Below are 24,531 nucleotides of genomic sequence, written 5' to 3'. Positions count from 1 at the left end.
TTTTCTTCGTTTTAGACCTGCAAGGTGAACAAAAATCTACAAGCCTTAGTTTCTCCTATCTATATGCCCAGCAGATTTACCTCCCTTGTATTAAATAATAATTCAAAACCTTAAAAGTGAACCTCACATAAATTAGTATTTCTTTTAAATAAAACAAATGCGCATTATTCTAAATTTATTGTACACGTTGTCTTGTTGTTGTTGTATAACAGAATATTAACATTTTATATCTTCATTCACATATCTTAATAATATAAATGATAATAATGTTTAAATAATGACAAATCATACTGACACTCATTCATTTATTATTTACTTGCATGTGAATGTGTATACATGTATATACATCTATTTGTTGGGTCACTGTCAACCTTTACATGTAGAAGGCCTCAGCTGCGGCTCTGTGTATTTGTTTAGGCATCAGCCGAGTTAAACCATTGACCTTTAGTAAGTTAGCTGGTTAGCTTTCCTCATGCGACAAAATTCTGCACTCGCTGGCAGGATTCAAACCCGCGACAGTAAATGTCATGACAATTCAAAACTACTCCGTCTTGGACGCTCTATTGACACTTTTATGGTCATATGAGGACGGTGAATGCCTAAATATCTTATTTGATAACACGGTCAGCATTATGGTAGACTACTAGATTAGACGAGTATGTTCCACAAAGTTTTATTAACATTACTTCCATGAAAAGAATGTCACCATTAACACTTCCTTAGTTCAACATTTTATCTTCCACAAAGCCACGATAACATTAAACTTAAGCAAAAATGTCACAGGCAGCAGTAAGTGGTTCTTACTGAAGTCCCCCGTCATCAACTACTTTCTTGGCCAATATACCTTTCATCGTACTCATGTAATTTACTTGGTATTTTCTCAAAACGATAATACAAATAATAAACATATACTAGTATTCAGTAGAACTCCTCCATTTCTGACATGTGGCAAAGTTGTTAGTAACTTATTGTAGAGATTCGTGCATCTCCATTCTTAGTGTTTCCAGCTTCTTTGGCGGTAAAATTATGTAATATTTAGCATCATATATTACATGTATCGTTATATATGATTGCCCTATGACATGCAAGGAAACCACAACTTGCGCTATGACGAGTTGAACACATAACGTCTTTATGGTAAAGTAGATACTACCAAACTTTTTCATGTACAGAACATTAAAATATTTATATTAATGAATTTTTTTTTAAAGAACAACAAATAGCAAAATAACTTTTCATAAACAAAATTTTATTTTGAAGAGAAATAATAACAGAGTTTATATATATACAGCATATTACCCCAACATAAAAGCAGTTGGCAGTCATGCATCACTTTGCAGATAATAAATATATACATGTTAATGTAAACAAAATAATTATAAAAGATAGTAATTTCAAGCTTAATTTTGCTAAAAAAATAAGTGTGTACCGATCTTATTTAATCTTCAAACAACATTTAATTTTAGAATTAACGGCACACCCTAACGTTAGCAATAGAATTATATTAAAATAATTTAATGCCAAAGATATCAGCGCTTAGCCAGTTAATAAAGAAAAAATAGTAATGTGCATGCACTTAAAACTTGAAATTAGCATCTTAAAAATTTTTCAACAACATAATTTCATTGTCACCAAATAGTTCATTGCTTCAAATTTCAATCAATAAAAAAATGAAGAAAAAAAGCCTATATCACAATGTTACTTGTATTACATAATAAAGTCATTGATAGATTATATAAAAAATAATACTGTTTTAATTTCAATTATATCATGCATTTATAAACTAAATCAATTTAAAAAAAAAATATAATGAAATTTCATTTTTTGGTTATAATTGATATAAAAAATGCCTTTAAAAAAAGAAAAAAATGGTTATTTTCAAAAAAGTGAATTCCATCTTTTTTGCATTCAGTTTTAAAGTATTACATATCTAACTTATATAAATAACATTTTCAGATTTAAGAAGAAATAAATAACAACAGTGATTTTTATAATGTATGCATAATAAATTCTGTAACAAAAAGGAAAGGGAAATAGAAAAAAATAATACTAATTCATCAATGATTAAATTAATTTTAGACCAACTTATTTGTTATTCATTGCCATGCATCAATGATTACATCGCAGTAAGAAGGTTTCTTTATGTATCGATGTGGAGTCACAAAGTTTATTGGTTCAGATACCATCGCTGTATTGCTTTAAAGCTAGCCAATTGCTGCATAACATCACATCCAGAAGTAGTCAGCCACTACGAAAACTAAACAAAAAAAAAAAAAAAAAGTTTAAAAAAAGATCAGTTCAGTTACGTACATGTAAATTGTAACTATCTGTTTTGATTTCCCCTCAGTTTTGTTTTTCTCCTTTTTTTCATTTTTTTTTTCAAAATGAGTTTATAACTCATTTTTTACTGAACTGATCTTGCATACTTACCATTTACCTACACGGAAAACAAAGATGTCCATGATTCTTGTCATGTATGTGCTTCCCGAGTGTATGTTACATTTCTTAAGTTTGAGTGCTTTTCAACCATCTTGAATCCCACTATTCACCTCTACGTGAACTAAAAATGTAGAAAAAGCTATCAAAACTTTAGCCTTTTCCATATCTTGGAAAATGGATAAAAATTTTGATAGCTTTGCAAAAAAAAATAATCTAATTATCCGCAAGCCTTTATCATTTTCAAGACTTGACAACTTGGAGTAACTCTTCCATATTCAAACCGAGGAGGTTACAATGCCGTAATATCGCCTGAATTGTCTCCCTTCCTTGGTTGCCTTGCGTCATCTCGTACATCAGAAACTGAAAGGCAAAAATGTTATTTCCTTCTTTTAACAATCTGACATTATAAGGAATTTATTCAACATGTACTTTAATCCATTCAAGACAGCATACATACTTCAGCAATATAAAACTTTTTTTTTTCTTATTTATTGTCTTAAAAATGAAAACCACACAAATAGTGTTTTCTGACATAAGTGTTTCTGACATAATTCTTGAGATAAAACTTTTTGTGTTTCCTGACATAATTCTTGAGATAAAAAGCAGAAAAATTGTTATTTTGAAATTTCAAAATGAACGTGTATATGTTAATGCTAATTTTACAGAAATTCAAAACTTACTTTCAGAAAGTTCTCCAAACAATGGAACAATTTTCTCAAATAACAAAACATAGAAAATACTCTAAAAATGAGTAAAAATCTTCTTTGTAAAAACATTCCTAAATTTGAAATCTATATATTTTAAATATGTTTTAAATTACAAAACTACGCCTCTTTTTATGTTAACTTTAATTATCGAAAATTATTTGTATGCAATTATTGGATGGTTAAAAGTTATCAATCTAATAATTTTAATTAAAAGATGAAAGTAAACAATTTAAGTAAAGAAACACATAAACAAGCACACACTAACATATATTTCTATATGAATACCGACCAAAATTCTTTTTTATTTCAAATTGGTGCATTACGTCCATAGCACAATATATCCTTATATATTATAATTATATATGTATCTTGTCTATGATTAAAATTCTGTACCTTGTCCAATGATGTTACTGTTAATGCTTGAAGATGACAGCGATAATTTTCATGTAAAACCTAATGTGCTACATCATGTGGTGTAAAATGCAAGTATTTATGTCTTCAATACCAATAAAAATCTATTTTTTTACGCATTTTTGTTGTTTATTTTTCTCGATTGATTAATGGAAACAAGTGTGTTGTAAACGGTACTTTTGCTATAATTGGCGTATGTTCAAAGTTGAATAGTTGTCTTCTATCACTATATTCAGATTTCGATTATTCGAACCCATCGATTATTCGAAGTAAATTTTCAGTCCCCAGCGATTTGATTAATTGAGGTTGGACTGTATTCTTTTTCAGAATTCAAAAAAAACAAAAAAAAAAGAAGTTTTTTTTAGCAAATATTTAGCTTCAGACACTTTAAAGTGAGGACAACATGTGTACAGACTACATGTATTGTACAAATGAGCCACGTCATGACAAAACCAACATAGTGTGTTTGCTACCAGCATGGATCCAGACCAGCCTGCGGATCAGGATCCATGCTGTCAGTTTCTCTACTTGTAACAGAGTTGGTAAGCGAACAGCATGGATCCTGATCAGACTGCGCGGATGCGCAGGCTGGTCTGGATCTATTCTGGTCGCAAACCCACTATGTTGGTTTTGTCGTGACACGGCTCAAATAGATACTGACAATAGCTGTTTCACCATTGTTTATTGTTAATTTAGATGTATTTTTACGAAAACAGATAAAAATAATAAGATGTTACATTTTTCCAGAGATTCACGCTGTATGGCACTGCCTGTACTCCTCTACGAAATAATTTCTCTATCTGAAATCATAATATAGATACAACACTTTATAAATGTCAAACTTATATATATATATTTGTTTACAATCATAAGGTAAAAAAAATCCAAAAATATTCTCAATCTTTAAGACCATTATGTATATGCCAGCAGTATACAGCCAGACATGTTATACTGTACACCTTTTCATTTTACCCATACTTTGATCAGATATATGCTCAATTCCAGTATTTTTAAAAAAACATCTTTTATTGGGTCTTATGTTGCACTAACACAGTAGAGATCATGTTGCGACTTTCCAGCTTTACTGGTGAAGGTACTTATTTCTGGCACAAATGGGCATCTGAGTAGAACCACTGATGTACTGTAGGCTAGCTTGATAGCTTTCTCACATGTAAGAATCCGAACACACTTGCATGACTTGAACCTCCAGCAGTGACAGGCATGTGCTTTAAAGTCAACGACCTTATCCACACGGTCACAGAAGTCCCTTGTATTTCAAATCATATTCCTAAAATTCATACATGATTATTAACTAACCTGGGTATGTGACCTCTGTTTAATCGCTAAAGTTGTTGCACTGAAAACATAGTTATCTCAAATTATAATACACTCTTACAAAAATGGATGTATTTGCTTTCAAAAATCATTTGTCAAAAGAGTATAGCATAAAAAGATTTTTGCCATTTAATTGTGTACTGAATGAAATCTGAGGGCCTTAATATAAATATGGTAAAAAATTATACTTGCGACCTGAAACAATGTTGATATTCTTTGTTGCTCTTGGACCTTATAGAAAACTGACACCTATTTTATTAAACTATTAAAGACCAGACTATTGACCACAGTAACATCTTGTAACTTATTTACGAACCTTAATACAATTTCAAAAGGTGAAGTTTAAAGTACACATTTTCCTATCAGCTATTTATCACCAAAAGTTAAATTCAAACTAAAAACTGTTGGAAAAAAGGACCATTATCTACTCATATTGCCAAAGAGTTATTTAAAACCTGAGTAAAAAGTCCACATAGGTTTATGTTTAAATAAGGATAAAAATGTTATTACAGTTTCCAGATGTGAGCATTGTGGGTTCCGTCACACAAGAGAGGGTAACACAGACTGAGGGCTTGCTGGTCACTGCCTTGTCTCAGGTACTCTTCACACAACCTGATTATACATATAAACATAGAATAACATCACATAAATCTTATTATCCCTTTTCTCCATAGATCAGCCTGCACGGATAGCCTGCACAAACATCTGTGCAGTCTGATTAAATCTCCACTGTTCGCTTTTCATTCAGAAATATTTTTATGAGTATAAAAGCAAAAAGTGGATATTCTGATCAGACTGTATGAATGTGTAGGCTGATCTGGATATGCACAGGTCACATATGTGTTAAAACACATATCTATGGGGTAAAGGGTTATACAATAATGTACAATACAGATTACTTTAAACAAAGGGGTTACAGTCTGAGAGATCAGCACAGTATCTAGATAATATCTGGTCTTGATGTTATAAAACTTTTCCCGGAGATCTGTCTCAAATCTCTGCATTTTTATTGGTCACTTCATGCATATTCTATGCTTATTTCTGACCAATCAAAACCCTGAGATCTGAGTTTGAAATTAGGTAACCTTTTCTCATAACCTATGACCCAGGACTGTTAAAAGTTGAGATAATAAAATGTAAGTCTGTCAATTAGCATATCTGATTTTTAATGACACTTGATTACAACTGATTATTTTGCATTAGTAAAACCATTATGCAAGTTCTTTTTAGGTTATGCAAGTTCTTTTTAGGTACATTATGCATGTAGTTATTATTAAGCAAAGTACAGTTTAACCTGTATCCTGCTAAAACCAAAAGTGATTAGCCCTTGCCGCTAGTATAGAGCCAGGTTCTATACTGTTGGATGGCTTACTTTAATATTTGAGCCGTGCCATGACAAAACCAACATAATGGGTTTGCGACCAGCATGGATCCAGACCAGCCTGCGCATCTGCGCAGTCTGATAAGGATCCATGCTGTTCGCTTACAAACCATATAACAAGAAGAGAAACTGATATCGAACAGCATGGATCCTAATCAGACTGCGTGGATGCGCAGGCTGGTCTGGATCCATGCTGGTCGCAAACCCATTATGTTGGTTTTGTCATGACAGGGCTCATTTGATCTTGATATCCCTGATTTCATATTGAGCAGTACTAAAAATTGAAGCCAAGCTAATCCTGATTCAAGAATATCAGCGGATTAATGCTTTAATAGAATATTTCAAATTGTTCGACACATTCTCCCAAACTGCAAAAAAAACCCTCATTTTTTATTAATCATAATCTATCAATTTCTGGGAGAAAGAGGAGAGGCATAATCACCTTAACACCAGCTTGACGTTGTTTGGCATAATGTTCACAATACGTTCCAAGGTCAAGGTCTGTTGCTCTGGTAACATGTAACACAAATAACCTTCTATCACTTTATTAACTGGCCCATAGTCTAAAACATGTTCCATGTTCCAGTGCTCAAGTGGCAGTTTTTTCGGCATGGTGACAATACATCGATGAAACAAATAATTAAGCCGCCTCTGTTCTGTTGCTTGTTGCGTAATGTCTTTCACACAGTTTTGTAACTGCCTGTACTGGAAACCAAGGTATCTGAAAATGATCATACTGATTTCTTTTTGTTTGTTATTTAGTGAAAATTTCAAAATATTTACTGACAGAATACCAAACAGTGCAGACTATGATCTGGCGGCACAGATGTACTGACTAAACTTAGTCTGCACTGGTTGCATGGGTGGAATCTTTGCCACCAGTAGGCTAATGGTTAGGTTAATTATTCATTTACACTGGATCATTGGTCACATTCAAATTTGATAAATTCATACAGTAAAATAAGTGCTACATGATAAAAAGTCAAATACATTAATCAACAAAGATGCTTGTGAAAAGTATGTATTTACTTTTACTCAAAATCTTACTTATTAAATCTAGTTTACTTACCTTGAATCGAGTCACTTACCCTAACCATATTTTACCAGTATCTCTAGCATTTATCACAGATCCTAATGCAGTCTCATACATTTCTATCACAGTGGCGTAATTCTTTCTCTGTTCAAGAAACAAACTGAAACACAGAGATATAACACAGACAGTATATGAAACATTGTTCCTACATGGTTCCATATAACACAGACAGTATATGAAACATTGTTCCTACATGGTTCCATATAACACAGACAGTATATGAAACATTGTTCCTACATGGTTCCATATAACACACACAGTATATGAAACTTGTTCCTACATGGTTCCATATAACACACACAGTATACGAAACATTGTTCCTACATGGTTCCATATACATTGTAATACACACAGTATACAAAACATTGTTCCTACATGGTTCCATATAACACACACAGTATATGTAACATTGTTCCCAGATGGTTCTAAAAGAAGGTAAACTTTTACCTTCACTAGTAAATCATTTTATTTAGGAAAATGTTAGATAATCTTCAGTGAAGGATAATTGTAGTATCATCTAAACACTATCAATAAATGTAAACTAGGGGGGGTGGTGGCCTAGTGGTAAAGGTGTCTGCCTCTCTACCCAGGGATCATGGGTTCGAGCCCTAATCAGATCACGACCATGTTACTATATGACACCAGTACTGGTCAGACTAGAAAGTGATTAATATAAGCTGCAAGAACCTGTTTTGCAATCCAGCTTAGATAAATATGTTTAAACCAAACTATCAACAATAATCTTTCTCTTACTTAAAAACCTTTAACTTGCTTATTTTGTATAACTGACTTGACTTGTACTGGATTTAAGAATGCTAAATGCTCAAGGAATATTTTAGTATCAAAGTACCAACAGTATAGAGAACAAGTCTGACTATATAGATGGCATAAGTCACTCATTATTACAATTACACTCAACTCCAACAGTTTAGATATTCTAGAGATCTAAAAATCAGCTCTAGATACAGATTAAAAGCCAAAGAAAAAAAATTGAACCAAAAAGCCAGAGAAAATAAACAACATACTGAATTAAGCTCTGCTTAGGGAAAAAAAACTTATTTAAATCTAGATTATTTACCTCTTTTTCGTATCATTATCTCACATAATCAAAATTTTACCTGAGTAATAAATAAAATAAATAATTTTCAATGAAACCGCAATTATGCATCAAAACTAACTTCATTATCATAATTGTTTAACAAAAGTAGAGCCATTAAAACTAAAAAGCATGACAAAATCATAAACAATAAATGAGCCTTGTCACGACAAAACCAACAAAGTGCGTTTGCGACCAGCATGGATCCAGACCAGCCTGCGCATCCGCGCAGTCTGATCAGGATCCATGCTGTTCGCTTACAAACCCTATAACAAGTAGAGAAACTGATAGCGAACAGCATGGATCCTGATCAGACTGCGCGGATGCGCAGGCTGGTCTGGATCCATGCTGGTCGCAAACCCATTATGTTGGTTTTGTCGTGACGCGGCTCAAATAATGAACGGTAATCACAACTAAATTTCTGTTTCCTTCAATTTAAATAATGCTCCAGAAACTCTAACTAAAACAGAGATGATATTACCAATAGTTAAGCCAGATATCTGTTTGCTGTTGAGAGATGAGATCCTTCGAGACTTCTTCCTTCATTGGCGGAGGAGTGTAACCCAGAGGTAACGTCTGATTCAATAACACACTGTAAATATAACATAACAATATCTCCTCATCTCTCTCAAAATCAATATCATTTAAAATCAATATCGTAACTTGTTTGATTTTCTGGTGTTTACACCGATTTTAACACAGGTATTTGGTCATATCTTGGTAGACCATCCTCAAACTAACCAACTTTCCTGGATAACTAACCAGTAATTACAAATTCCTCCCTAAAGTGACCAATTACTAATCCCATATGATTTTGAATCAGTGTTGAGAGACAAATGACCATTGAGACACAAAATATTGTAAGATTTAAATAAACTACTATAGCTGATTATAATGATTCATTTTTTTCCATCATCTACAGATTATCAAATATAAAACAGCATTCTCACACATACTGTATTCGGACCATTTGCCGGACAAAAAAACAAATATTTTTTGCCATTGCTAATATATAATAAACAATTAAAGAAAAAATTTCAATAACAATTTTGAAATTTCAGCAATTCTTTTTAAAAGCCCAAGATGGTTTTGCACGACACCTCACATATTCTAAAAGATGAAAAAATTTCACAATCATGTATTTAGGCTTGAAATAACTGAACAGTTCATTATACATGTACTATCAGTTCCTTGTTATTTTTCTTTTTCTTTTATTTTATAATCAACTGTATAATTGACATTACGATTTCAGAAATCAGAGTCTGTATTTCATATTCAACTAAAATTTCAACAAATTGTTATCTGGCTTTTGGGGGTGTCTTCTTAAAAAGTTTTTACTGTATAACTTACCAGTACAGTGAGAGAGGATCTGGTAAAGTATTGTCACCAAGTATAAAATATCCCAGTGGGCAATTCTCCAGACATTTTGTTGTAAATTCAGCATTCTATAAATAGAAAATTAGCATTTTACAGGAAATGTTATATACATAATTATTGTGGTAATTAAATATTGTTAATAATGAATATAGGATTTTCAATACTTATCTGTAATTTTATAATCATATAATCAGAATTCTTTTCCTTTGATGAGAGTTCTTTTCTATTTACCAAGCAAACTTAGAATTATTTTGTTAACATTTTTTATTAACACTTTACGCATACAGCAACTGGAAATAAACAGGCTCAAATAACAGTGTGTAATATTTTACATCTTACCATGCTTCTAAGCACTCAAAGACATTGATCAAATCTTTCAAATCAGAATAACATGAAAGACTAATTGCTTAGTAGCTTATATATGGGGAATACAAAATAAATACAGTGTTACTTACATGAGACATTCCAAACTGAGCGGCTATGTTGAACACTCTGGCAGACAATGGATTCACTTCTAAGGCATCATTGAACACCTGCCACATAAAATTACTTTTCATTACAATAAAGAGGTAACAAAAGGAGATAAGTTGTTAGTTTAGCTCTGGTTTTAACAGTATTTTAGTCAAATATCAACTAGCAGAAACTTAACGAAATTCCCTGGATTCTACACCAGAACTAGCTAATTTCCTTAACCTTTCAAATTCTTCGAAAAGTGAAATAGCTGTGAAGAATAATTTGCACAGACTTAAAATGGTCTCTGAAATATATATTCTATGCTATGCATTTGGCTTTATCCTGCAAAAACATTTGTAGAGCAAATACTGCCGAGTTATTCAGACAGACTTTTCATTGGATAATTGTGACGTTTTATAAACTATATATAAAACTGCTATCAATATATGAAGTAAATTCCTTTTCTCTCTCTCCGTTACATAAAGATTGGTATATTATAAATCCATGATAAAGGTTCTTGACAGGTTATATGGCCGTATATACACAGTTGTTTGCAATATAACCTTTGCCAAGCACCTTGGGTTATATATGCAAATAACCATTTATATAGGGTCATATTTTCTGTCAAAATCTTATAACTAATAATATAATTAATTTTTTGCTGTGTTACTTACAATATTATCAACAATAACTAAATAACATATTTTTACCCACCTGAATAGTGGCATCTATATCACCATTCTCAGCATATAGATTAGCTACAATAAGCCAGATATCTATCAGAGATTGATCCTTCTGTAACAAATCTCTACATACAGACAATATCTCCTCCAATCTGGTAATATAACAAACATGTAAGGTAGAAAGTGTTGATCAAATTGAGGAGTAATATACATAATGGCCTGAGCAAACTGGATTAAGATTTGTGACAGATGTTTTTAATGTTTATTGGGTGCTAACGGAAGATCTTTTAAGGCAGCATTTTTTTATTTCACATTTCTATGGCTACATAAATACTACCGAAAAATGCTGATTCCCGACCTTTCATTTAAAGAGAAAAACTTTGGACATGGATATGTTTTTAAAGTATGATCCTTATTTTAATGCATCAAAATCAAGTTTATTTTGTACTATAATGATTCAATATAAATCTAATATAAACAAGATGATGGCCCTGAGGTCGCTCACCTGTATATAGGCCCCCGAAGCGGGGCCAGTTTAAACCCCAGGGCTTTTATTTGAACAAACTTTGAATTAAGACACCCATTAGAAGATGTTTCATGATGTTAAGTTTTTGCTATACACATATAAGGAAAAACAATGACCTCCCCCCCTGGCAGAGTTAATTTTAACCCAAGGGCTTTTATTTGTACAAACTTGGTAGACACCCATAAAAAGATGTTTCATGCTAAACATCTAAGCTTTAGCTCATTGGGTTTTTTAAAAGAAGATTTTTTAAGGTTTTACTATACACATATAGTTAAAAACAATGATACCCCTGGGGCTGGGCCAGTTTTGACCCCAGGGCTTTTATTTGAACAAACTTTGTAGACACTTATTAGAAGATGTTTCATGCTTAATATCTAAACTCTAGCTATTTGGGTTTTTTCAAAGAAGATTTTTTAAGTTTTTGCTATACACATATAAGGAAATCAATGACCCCCGGGGCGGGGCCAATTTTGACCCCAGGGCTTTAATTTGACAAACTTTGTAGACACTCACTAGAAGATGTTTCATGCTTAATATCTAAACTCTAGCTATTTGGGATTTTTTCAAAGAAGGTTTTTTAAGTTTTTGCTATACACATATAAGGAAAATCAATGACCCCCGGGGCGGGGCCAATTTTGACCCCAGGGCTTTTATTTAAACAAACTTAGTAGACAGCCATTAGAACATGTTTCATGCTAAATATCTTAGCTCTAGCTCTTTGAGTTCTTTAAAAGAAGATTTTTTAAGTTTTTACTATATGCATATAGGGAAAATCAATGACCCCCCTGGTGCGGGGCCAATTTTGACCCCAGGGCTTTTATTTAAACAAACTTAGTAGACAGCCATTAGAACATGTTTCATGCTAAATATCTTAGCTCTAGCTCTTTGAGTTCTTTAAAAGAAGATTTTTTAAGTTTTTACTATATGCATATAGGGAAAATCAATGACCCCCTGGGGCGGGGCCAATTTTGACCCCCGGGCTTTTATTTGAACAAACTTGGTAGACACTCATTAGAAGATGTTTCATGCCAAATATCTAAGCTCTAGCTCTTTGGGTTCTTTAAAAGAAGATTTTTTAAGTTTTTACTATATGCATATAGGGAAAATCAATGACCCCCTGGTGCGGGGCCAATTTTGACCCCAGGGCTTTTATTTGAACAAACTTGGTAGACACTCATTAGAAGATGTTTCATGCCAAATATCTAAGCTCTAGCTCTTATGGTTCTTTAAAAGAAGATATTTAAAGTTTTTTCTTTCGGTTGCCATGGCAACCAGAGTTCTGCATGGAATTAAATTCTTTGAACAATTTCTAAAGGTGACCACCAAAGGGACATTCCTGTGAAGTTTGGATGAAATTGGCTTAGTGGTTTATGAGGAGATGTCATTTGAAGCAAAAGTTTACGGACAGACGGATGCCGGACGAAAAGCGATCACAAAAGCTCACCCTGTCGGTTTGTGACAGGTGAGCTAAAAATAAAATTCATGTGATTAGATTTGTTTTATTTATTTATAACAAATATTTAAACTGTTAAAGTACCTATGTTTATTTGCAATGTTCCATCACACAGTTATGTATGCATCACACAGTTATGTATGTTAAGTCACAATGGTATGTAGATGGTATTTAAATTTTAATTTTCTTTGAGACTGTATTGAGAGACTCCCTGTCATATGTGACCTTTTTCTGAAGGTCCCTTGGAAAGTCACATATGACAGTCTCGACTGTACTGTCCATTTATTGAGTACAGTAAGTTACAACAATACTGAATACACAAAATTAAAACAGCATTGAGTGCTTTAAATGTGTATTTTTATCCTTTACCTGATCTTTTTGCAAATTTAAAGGGCTAGTGATGAATCTGGAACTATCCATTGTTAATGTAAAGGGTTTTCAAATGTAATAAGTACAATGGGCACAGCTTAATGCTTATCAAATGATCAAAATTTTAATATTAAATCTCCATAAACTGTTGAAAATAACATACACATGTACAAAGAAGATTCTCAATAAACACATTAAAACATTTTATTAGATTTATCAAAACTAAAACAAACTACACCAAATAAAGAACCCTAGAATTACTATAACGACCTTCTTTGTAATAAAAAAACCACATACCGATTTTGGCACTGCAGGAGCAGTATGATATTTTTATACAATATAAGGCCTTCCTTGAGCGAGGTTGGACGTTTTGATTCCTCATTTGTTATACACACACTAACAGCTTCTTGTAGAAGCGCCATCTGCTGGTCCCTAGTAAAACCACCACTAGGTGGCCGCTTCCATAGTAGCACCAGATCATTCTGAAATTACCAATATGTTTTTTACTATTAAATTCCATTATCCCTAACACTGCTAAATTTGTACAATAGACTTGCTCAATTTTGAATTTGGAACAGTTCATTACTGTTTTAAGGGGCTTAAATACCAAAAGTCTAAACCTGTGCATCAGGCAGTCTGTTCAAACTACCGAAATAACCAGGTTTGCCAGATTCCCTACAGCTGGCACAGGCATCTGATTATTGGCCTTTACCATTTAAAGAGTAAAAGACCTATCTTTATCCAGTCATGTATCAGGCAGCACAATTAATCTTGCAGACACCTTGCACATCCTTTGCCCTTTTATTATACAACAAGACATAGGTTTTTTTTAATATTATTCAACAAGACATAGGTTTTTTAAATCAGGCATAATATCAACTGAAAGTATTCTCTCTATACTGCTTTATCTGTGGGAAAATATAAATGTTTAAACATTTAATATGATGCAGTAACAACTGATAATTTTAACGTATCATAATTTGAAAAGGAATATATGCTTGAAATTTGAATATCACATCAAACCTTGAATTCCACAAGAAAATAAATTATTCCATCCATATCTTACCTTGTTAATTATTTTCCCAGATAAATTACTATCCCACAATGCATCAGGTAAATGTTGCCATGACAACACATGTATATAACACAACCAAAGTATACAGCGATCCAGCACTGTAAGATTTGATTGACAAGAAGCTTTACCCTCACTCTTCACAAAATACCCCTGTAATATTAAAAATATGTCAGCTTTAATACATATAGCTTAACAACATAAATGAATGGTCACATGGCCGATTGGTTAACTAGTAATTTCAAGATCGCTAGCTGGATGGGTTCAAATCCAGTCAGGGGCAAGTGTTGTTTCCTTGAGCAAGAAACTTAACACTCATTGCTTAGTTCTGGTTGGTTCCAGGAACGGATTCGAAAGTTTGTCTATAAGCTTATAGCTTCCTACACAATCAAACTAAAATAAATTCTGTATAATCAAACATAAATGAGGAAAAGGAAGTGAAAACAGTTGTGTAAAACAGTGTAAAGCTATTCACTAATATAAATATACATCAAACTATTCACTACTCTAACAATTAACATAGATAAAACTATTCAATACTCACAAAATAGGCTAATAAAGGCATTGACTCAATTACAAGAACAAGCCAAAGTATACATTTTGATGTAAAGATTTTTTTTCCACTTCATATAGTAGCTGAGACAAACTGATAATTCAACATTTATTAAGTGTTTTCAGAGAGGAAAAAGCCTTCAAGAAATATACTTGTTTGTATTTTACCTGTAATATATTTTTGGAATACTGTAGTTTTCCTGCCATGATAGATAGATGAGTTCTGTACAACATCACCTCCAGCAAATGATGTGATATGGTAGGACTGATATCATCTTTGGCTTGTATAGAACACAGGTATTCTATGATTTCACCGCAAACTTCATTACGGTCTGTGTATGATACCAGACTGTGTAGATACTGGAGGTAAACATAAATAAATATTTCATTATTTAGAAACGCTCACTGTCATGTCAACACTATCAACGTCACATGGTGAGGTTCAAACTTTTCCGGTGGAGGTAAACATTAGCTGCCCATCCAAGCATTGCTTCAGACACATAAACACATATAATTAACTACTGAAGTCGAACCACAGACTTTCCATAAGCTGCTGGACAGCTTCCTAACTTGAAAGATTTAAAAGTCCCTTTCGGGACTCCTACAGTGGCAATGACTTTGTCACTTTATGTAATGAACTTTTCCTGCCTTATCTCAGAAATTGTCATTTGTTAGTTTAATCATATTTTATTTGTCAATATAAATATACATATTACAGTTTACAATATATACTAAGCATAACAAAATTTAATATTCTTTCAAAATGGGATTAGAATGGAAGACAAAATCTTACAAAAGTCTTCTCTTTTTTGTTAACTTTATGAGGTTTCCATACAAATAAAACCCTACTAAAATTGAGCTGGCAATCAGATTGTATGAATGTACAGCCTGACCTGACTCCATACTGGATGCACTGGCAATTCAAGATTTTTGCTGACATATTACTGCTGTACCCTGGTGGCTAGTTAAAAAGATCACATATATAGAAGCTGAAATTTACTGTACCTTCCACCATATCTCAAAGCTGGGGGCATACTGTAGTGCCATCTGACAGAGATCGGAGAAGTCTGAGGCTTCTTTGTGCCGTGCATACAACGTTAAATACTCTAACCATAATACTGAACTGTCTTTGTTTGATTCTAGTCCTCTAGCTAAAACATTCAGAGCTTCCTCTAAACACGACTCTGATGATCTGTAAATATAATTAAACATCTGATAAGAGAGGTTATTTTCAGAGAAGAACTGTTGATTTTGTTAAAGAATGATCTTTGTAGAGATTAAAACCATATTTAAATGTGTTACGTTTAATAACTTCTCCCAGAAGAGAAAAATTCTGAGTCCCATTAGAATAAAACACTTCTGAGAAGTAATATATTGAAATGGAACAGTACTGCAAATAATTGGAGTGACTTTTTATAATATCATTACTTGAAAGTTTAAAAATAAAGCACCTATTGAGGCTCATTCAATACATTGCCCTTTTTGATTTATTAAAATGTGTGTTACTAACAAAACTATAATTTGTCAATATATTGTCTACAAACTTACAAAACCAGTTCATATACTTATTAAACAAATTTCAAATGTATATATCCAGTGCCTATAGGGTAAGCATTAACACTTACAGCTGAGAGCTATGTAGTTTATTGTGAGCAAGTTTCAGCCAAAGCTGTGTATCTGTCGGGGTGGCCAGCACTGCAGACTCCAGGTCTTGAACTTCTGACCCACCATCCTCGCTGAAGAAGTACCTTCGATCTTCACTCTGTATCACTGTATCTTCCGGTCGGGACTGGACCGGTGCAAGAAACTGGAATGCTGTAAAGGTATTAAATAAAGATTAGAAGACTTATAATTAAATATCATCTATAATTAAAGAATCATTATGCTAATTACCTACTCAACCATTTGTAACATTTCTAGGAAAGTGGCATTATTTCTTCAAGGGTTACATAAAATGGACTAATTTAAGATTTCTTTAATTAATTAGCATATTTAACCATTTTTTTTCCAGAAAAAAATGATTCAAATAGATGTGTGAAGCCAATGCCACACCCAACACTCACATTAAAATTTAGTAGAACTCTTTCCCTAATAAATTTCTATAATAGACCTGTCCTAAAACAAGAGGGCCATGATGGCCCTAGATCGCTCACCTGACTTATCAAACTCATCCAAACAATTACCTAGACAAGCATTCTGACCAAGTCTCATGACAGGTGAGTCAAAAATGTGACCACTACAGTATTAACAAGGATTATCCATATTTGAGCAGTGCGACCTAGTTTTTTACCCAGGTGACACATATTCAAACTTGACCTAGAAATCCTCAAAACAAACTTTCAGACCAATTTCCAGGATACTTGGATCAAAACAGTAGCAACTAGAGAGTTAACAAGATTTTTCTATTTTTAGCTCCAGTGACCTAGTTTCACATGCGATTTTGAACTCATCCAAGCAATTACCTAGACAAGCATCCTGACCAAGTTTGATGATAATTGAGTCGAAAATGTGACCACTAGAATGTTAACAAGGTTTTTCCATATTTGGGCGGTGTGACCTAGTTTTTCATCCAAGATGACCCATGTTCGATCTTGACTTAGAAATCATTAAAACAAACTTTCAGATCAATTAACAGAATATTTGGATCACAACAGTAGCCACTAGAGTGTTAACAAGATTTTTCTTTTTTTTAGCTCCTGTGACCTAGTTTTTCATCCGAGATGTCCCATGTTCGATTTATTCCCAGCAATGACCTAGACAAGTTTCTTGACCAAGTTTGATGACAATTGAGTCCAAATTGTGACTACTAGAGTGTTAACAAGGTTTTTCTATTTTTAGCTCCGGTGACCTACTTTTTCATCCGAGATGACACATGTTCAAACTCATCCGAGCTATCACCTAGACAAACATCTTGACCAAGTTTGATGATGACTGATGCAAAAATGTGACCGCTAGTGTGTTAACAAGGTTTTTCTACTTTTAGCTCCCGTGACCTACTTTTTCATCCGAGATGACCCATGTTCGAACTCATCCGAGCTATCACCTAGACAAGCATCTTGACCAAGTTTGATGATGATTGATGCAAAAATGTGACCGCTAGAGTGTTAACAAGGTTTTTCTATTTTTAGCTCCGGTGACCTACTTTTTCATCCGAGATGACCCATGTTCGAACTCATCCAAGCTATCAACTAGATAAGCATCCTGACCAAGTTTGATGATGATTGATGCAAAAATGTGACCGCTAGAGTGTTAACAAGGTTTTTCTATTTATAGCTCTTATGACCTAGTTTTTCATCCAAGATGACCCATATTCGAACTCATCCGAGCTATTATCTAAACAAGCATTCTGACCAAGTTTGATGATGATTGGTTCAAAAATGTGACCACTAGAGTGTTCACAAGGTTTTTCTATTTATAGCTCCTGTGACCTCCTTTTTTATCCGAGATGACCCATGTTCGAACTCATCCGAGCTATCACCTAGACAAACATCCTGACCAAGTTTGATGATGATTGGGTCAAAAATGTGACCTTTAGAGTGTTCACAAGGTTTTTCTATTTTTAGCTCTTGTGACCTAGTTTTTCATCCGAGATGAGCCATGTTCGAACTCATCCGAGCTTTCAACTAGATATGCATCCTGACCAAGTTTGATGATGATTGAGGCAAAAATGTGACCGCTAGAGTGTTCACAAGCAATTGTGGACGTATGACGGACGCCGGACATTCACCGATCCTAAAAGCTCACCCTGAGCAAGCTCAGGTGAGCTAAAAATTTGGAACAGACTATTGTTAAAAGAGAGTTATTTTTTTATCTAAATGATAAAATTCAGCAAATCAACAGTATACAGTCTTGTTAGACTGCCTAAATCTGTAGGCTGGAATGGCTTTTTCTTGCCAGGATTATCTACTGTTTACCCACGTGTCTTACATCCCACATGTAAGACCATTCGAGTGCTTTGAATGACGTCATTGCACATGCTTTTTATGAATTAATGGCGTTATTAGGATGACATCATTTTGCCATTATGAATGAAGTTGTTAATTTGTACATACTATAAGTAAAAGGTTTACAGAAATGAATATCTAGCCCTCTAGTAACTGTTTAGCAGAAACTCAGCAGAGTCTTGTTACCAAAGTAAACAGGTACCCTCGAGCTAGATATTTTGGTCTGTACATATAATATTGCTGACATAAGAAAATAATCATTTCCAAGAGCATTGACAAAATTATAGTCTTTTTACAGAAAATCTAGTACCTGTGTGTAGGGCTGGAAAAATGTACTTATCACCAAGGGCATTAACAGCAATTAATCTATTTCAACAGAGAATGTAAAAACTGTGTGTACGGCTGGAAAAATGTCCTACTAACCTTCATCATCTTTGGTGTGTTTAAATGTTGGACTTTCATCTTTAATATAAGATTTCTCATCCTGTCTAGGGCGGAACAATCTTGGTGTGTACAACATGGTGTGTGGTGCGACTATAAATAATAGAATAAATACACTGTCAAATATATCTATAAGATTATAATCTTATGAAGTTAGTATCAGCTTATAAATTACAGTTTCTGAATGACTTCTGTTTAGTTTTTCTAGTATCTCAAGCTTGAATAATGAAAAACTATCTCATTAATACAGGTACATTCTTACATGATGAACATAAATATTCAAACAAATTTAAGAAGGATATTTACTTAGTTACGCATTCACACTTACAGTGAATGCATTTTTGTTGTTTCTTATAAAGTAAATTAACTTAAAATTGGATCCAAAAATATATTTATCTTATTTATATTTTATTTATAAGGCACTGACAAAAATAAGCAAGTGAGTTATAGAAATTATTAAAATAGTTTAGATTGCAGTTTTAATTACTGCTACTTATAAATGTATAGCACACAATTATTAAGTATATATGAGATGAAAACCTGTTTGCATGCATCTATGCATACTACATAATGAACAGAGCTTCATAATGAATATATATTTATTTTGGTAATATACAAGGAAATGTATGCTAATACCCATTACCCTTGAACTTCAAAAGAATAAAATATTATTCTAACCCACCCCCAAACACACTAGGCCACACCTCCTTGTATGTACTTACAATGTTTGACATGGGCATTTATTTTATCCACTAGTATCAGGCACATTTGGTCTACAGTAAATCTTCCTTTCTTCTGTTTCAACATATCATCTACAAAATCCCCTGAAAATACCAAATATAAAGATATATAAATTAATTAACAGAAAAAATGTATTTAAACCTTAGCTTTTAGACCTTAGAACTTTATTAACATTTTTTCAATCAGCATTTCATAAAACTATCCAAATTATACATTTCTATTGCATCTATCAATATTTATATTCTTAATGGAAAATGTGCCCATTGTAGACCTATCCACTTTATGGAGTTTTACTGGTAGTTAAATCAAATCTGTCAAGAAAACAGACTATTTCCTTTTGCTTCTGCTTCATACCAAATCATGAGAAACTTAATTTAACATTCAGATTCTTTATTATATTTGAGCCGCGTCACGACAAAACCAACATAGTGCGTTTGCGACCAGCATGGATCCAGACCAGCCTGCGCATCCGCGCAGTCTGATCAGGATCCATGCTGTTCGCTATCAGTTTCTCTACTTGTTATAGAGTCTGTAAGCGAACAGCATGGATCCAGACCAGCCTGCGCATCCATGCAGGCTGGTCTGGATCCATGCTGTTCGCAAACCCATTATGTTGGTTTTGTCGTGACACGGCTCATATATTATATGAACTGAGGTATGATGTTGTATAACTTACCCATGACCTTCGAGATTTTTTTAGGAGGCGTATCTTTCTGTACACCTGCTATAGTGGGACAATATGCCACAATGTCCAGCAGGATCTCTCTGTCCAATGGTAAATACTGTTTCTGATGCTGTCTGAAATGGTGTAAAATCATAATATTAAAGGGCCTCCACTGAGGTTTTTTTTGACATGTCGGGACTGGAAATAATCTTTTGAGATTAGTGTTCCATTTGATGTAGGTCTAGACCAATAACTTGTGTGCAAAATTTCAGATCGTTCGCTTACTCTGCTTTTCCTGAATAATTATTCTACTTGAGAACAAATAATGCAAAATTGAAAAGCATTGCAACCCTCTTCAATCAAATCAGGCTTAAAAGAGCACAAAAATAAGGTTTTTAATTTATTTCTACAGACATTTGTTTATATTCTTATTTATCTCTTGCATATCTTTCTGTTTTAAGTGCCCAAGCTGATCTATGTTCAAAATATTTTTTTTATGTTTTTAGGCTTTTGGACCTTAGTGGAGTTCCTTTAATACATATGCCACTCAATGTAACAAATAGGATTTCAATGACCAAGTGTTTAAAGTTTCTGCCTTTCAAATTGAGACAGATTCTGGAATCTTTCATGTGATAAAACTATTCAGTTTACAGATGGTCAGAGATTATACTCAGGTGTACACTCATGTCTGAAATATTGTAGGGAGGAGCAGATGTTTAAATCCACCAGTAAAGCTGAACAATGGCCATCTGACCCTCAAAATTAGTTGCAAAAATTACTCAAGTCAGTGGCATTTATTATCATATATAGTAAATTTGAAATACATTCAGTTAGAAATGAATCTAAATGCATGTGAAAATATCAATTTCATTCTAACAACTGTCATATTATTAACAACAATCAGACACATATCATCACCTTAGTGCAGTAACAACTAGAACTGCCACTGTCATGGCTTGAAAACCCCCGCATACCACTTTGTCAGAATCAACAGTGACCATTGAGAGCTCAAAGACAACCTCCCTGCAAAATCTGAGGTTACTAAGCCAGTGCATTGCTAAGTTATGTATTCTTCATGCTTCAAATGTGAAAATGTCACTGCGGATAGGCATTCTTAAGCATTTGAGCAGACAAGCTTATTATAGTAAAATCCCTGTGACCTTGACCTTTGACACAGTCGCCTAAAAATCAAAAGGGGTCATCTACTAGTCACAAACAACCTCAATACCAAATATGAAAACTGTTGACCAAAGCCTTCTTGAACAATTGAGCGAACAAGCTTTTTTAAGTCAAGGCCCCTGTGACCTTTGACCTGGTGACCTCAAAATCAATAGGGGTCATCTACTAATCATGACTAACTTCCATGCCAAATATGAAGACTGTGGGCCAAAGGATTCTTAAGTTATTGGGCGGACAAGAAAAAAACCGACGGACGCCAGACGGCCGGACGGACAAGCTGATTCCAGTATACCCCCCTTACAACTTTGTTGTGCGGGGGTTTAATTAGTCACATAGTGTAGAAACAGGTTAACTCCTATTAAACTATATAAGGAGTTAACCTGTTACTGCATTAAGGTGGTATTATCCTATCCTTTATGCATTAAAATAAAATAATTAAGATATGCATGTAATGCAAAGAAGATGCTTCTTCCATAAATTTATGTCAAATGAATTTTAATTTCTTAAACGTCCTATTTTATTAACTTTGTAAAAAAAATATCAGATCGAAAACAACATACCCTTTACATTTTTCATCATTGCACGTTCCTTGAAGATCAAATCTACACAGTACAATTTTAGGTAAAAGTTTATTAGCCACACAACGTGAAGTCAAATTCTTACATGCTTTAGTCCGGAAATATGGGCTAAACCTGTAAATATAGAAAGGCATATAACAAATGTAATGAAAGCCACAAGATTTAAATATCAGACAATACATGATTTTTTTAATACAGTCTTTTAATTTTTTTATAAAATAAAATTTGTCGCAATAAATTTCACATTACTTTCTCTGTTTTGTATTTGGAACTTAAAACTTTGATCAAAGGCACCAATTTTTTCTGTCTGTAAAATAAGTGCTAAAATGCTTACACTTCATTGATATCATTTTCATTCTTATGAACACTATATATAATTTTTATTTTCTTTCTGATTTTATTAAATTGACTATGGTAAGGAATACTTGCTCTGAAATATAGAACAGTACCTGTATGATTTAAAATGGAGAAGTGGGCTTTTATACACAAAGTCAGAGATTTGATTGGAAGAACTGGATGTGCTTGTTTTGGCTGGTGCTTTATATGCATGTAAACACGATAACTGAAAAATAAGGAAACAAAAAGATGTTACACAAATACCACATTGAAAACAAAGTTTCTGAATTCTGATAATTTGACCTTGAAGGTTATTTCAGAATGAGTTATATTTCAATACAATTTAAATCAAGCTCTACAGGACAAGTAACATCTGTTTAAGTATAAAAAGCTCTAGCTGAAAGAATGTAAATGATACAATAACATGTCAATGTGAAGTCACATGTACTGGTTTAGCAGAAAGAGGGCTTTATCATAAATGTGCAAACATAAATATTTAAACAAAATAACTAATCTTGATAACTTCTTCTAATATAAGGAAAAGCTTTTAAGTAAACTATGCCTCAATCACACTACAAATCATTTTGAACCATTGTTTCTAAACAATTTTAAAGTCATAAAATGCAGGAATGTTTACAAATTTAATCTCTTCGTTACACAACTAGTATTCGATTTACAATATAACAATATGATTATTTTAAGAAACTTGTCTTGAGGCCGCATTCTTTTGAGCTAATTTATTTTGAAATCCTATCAATTTAGGCCAATTCAAGGCAAGCATGATTATATATATTTCATTTATAGAATGATCACACAATACAGGACCCTCAGCCATACCATTGAGGGAACATATCAAAGTAAGGACACTTCAGTATTAGAAAAATTATAACCATATTTATTTTAAATTATAACCATATTTATTTTAAATTATAATCATATATGACAAGTGCACCTGTCGCTGTTTTATACACAGGGCCGGATAATCCTGCTTAACTTTGTAACTGTCTGATGACAAATGAGAGAATGCCTTCAAATCATCATCTATACGCTGTTTCTGTAATACACAACAAATTTCATATCTTCATTTATACAATATAATAGAGATATATCAAAGAAAAATTCTAGTGATAAAGATGGTTGCTCAAAAATGCTGCTTTGATTCTATAAAAAAAATTTATCAACGGCAAAATGTCAGAAAAATCTCAAAAGATCTTAGAACCCACAGCAAACATAGCTAGTCCACGTGTATAGGTCTATCCCAGATATGTACAAACCAAAGATATATGAAATAAATAACTGAAGCGCTCAAGTACAATAGACAAATGAATGTACTTATTTAATATCTTTTTCTGACACCAGTACTAACAGCGACTATCATGCTCCTTTTTTTAATTTCAAAATTCAAACAATCAGTAAAACTCTAAACAAACAAAAAATTTCCCAATTACTCATCATGACATATAGTAAATTAAAGTTATACATACATATCATGTAGTTTTATCATTTTATAAACTAATGCAGACACAAAATGGGAATATTAGATAATATTATCACCTGAAGTTTAAGAATCCTCAGCAGATTTTTCCCTTCTGGTATGGAAATTTTAAATATATTATCATTTGTCTTCACGCATTTACTTTTTATCAATTCTTTTAACTTCAAATCACTTAGTACTTGGGGTTAAGTTTAGCAAAGACTAGT

General features: G+C 33.1%; 1 protein-coding gene across 1 annotated transcript; it reads right to left on the bottom strand.

Moving 5' to 3' along the window:
• Positions 1-1,228: 1,228 nt before the first annotated feature.
• On the bottom strand, positions 1,229-24,449 carry LOC132733293 (zinc finger C3H1 domain-containing protein-like). Its single transcript, XM_060719916.1, has 22 exons — positions 24,385-24,449; positions 23,783-23,884; positions 22,944-23,056; positions 22,477-22,608; positions 20,750-20,871; positions 20,055-20,156; positions 19,315-19,425; positions 16,573-16,762; positions 15,953-16,139; positions 15,116-15,307; positions 14,390-14,548; positions 13,621-13,805; positions 11,007-11,127; positions 10,295-10,372; positions 9,813-9,907; positions 8,944-9,054; positions 7,362-7,466; positions 6,716-6,994; positions 5,403-5,504; positions 4,875-4,914; positions 4,295-4,357; positions 1,229-2,799 (listed from the first exon to the last, which is right to left on the bottom strand). Exons 5-22 carry the CDS (start codon positions 20,751-20,753, stop codon positions 2,680-2,682), a joined length of 2,244 nt encoding a protein of 747 aa, XP_060575899.1. The 5' UTR covers positions 20,754-20,871; positions 22,477-22,608; positions 22,944-23,056; positions 23,783-23,884; positions 24,385-24,449; the 3' UTR covers positions 1,229-2,679.
• Positions 24,450-24,531: the final 82 nt, after the last annotated feature.

The sequence above is a fragment of the Ruditapes philippinarum genome, unplaced genomic scaffold (assembly GCF_026571515.1).
Source record: "Ruditapes philippinarum isolate M1 unplaced genomic scaffold, ASM2657151v2 ctg823_1_1_1_1, whole genome shotgun sequence".
NCBI lineage: Eukaryota > Metazoa > Mollusca > Bivalvia > Venerida > Veneridae > Ruditapes > Ruditapes philippinarum.
The sequence above is the reverse complement of the archived record's forward strand: the minus strand, read 5'-3'. Positions and strand labels throughout refer to the sequence as shown.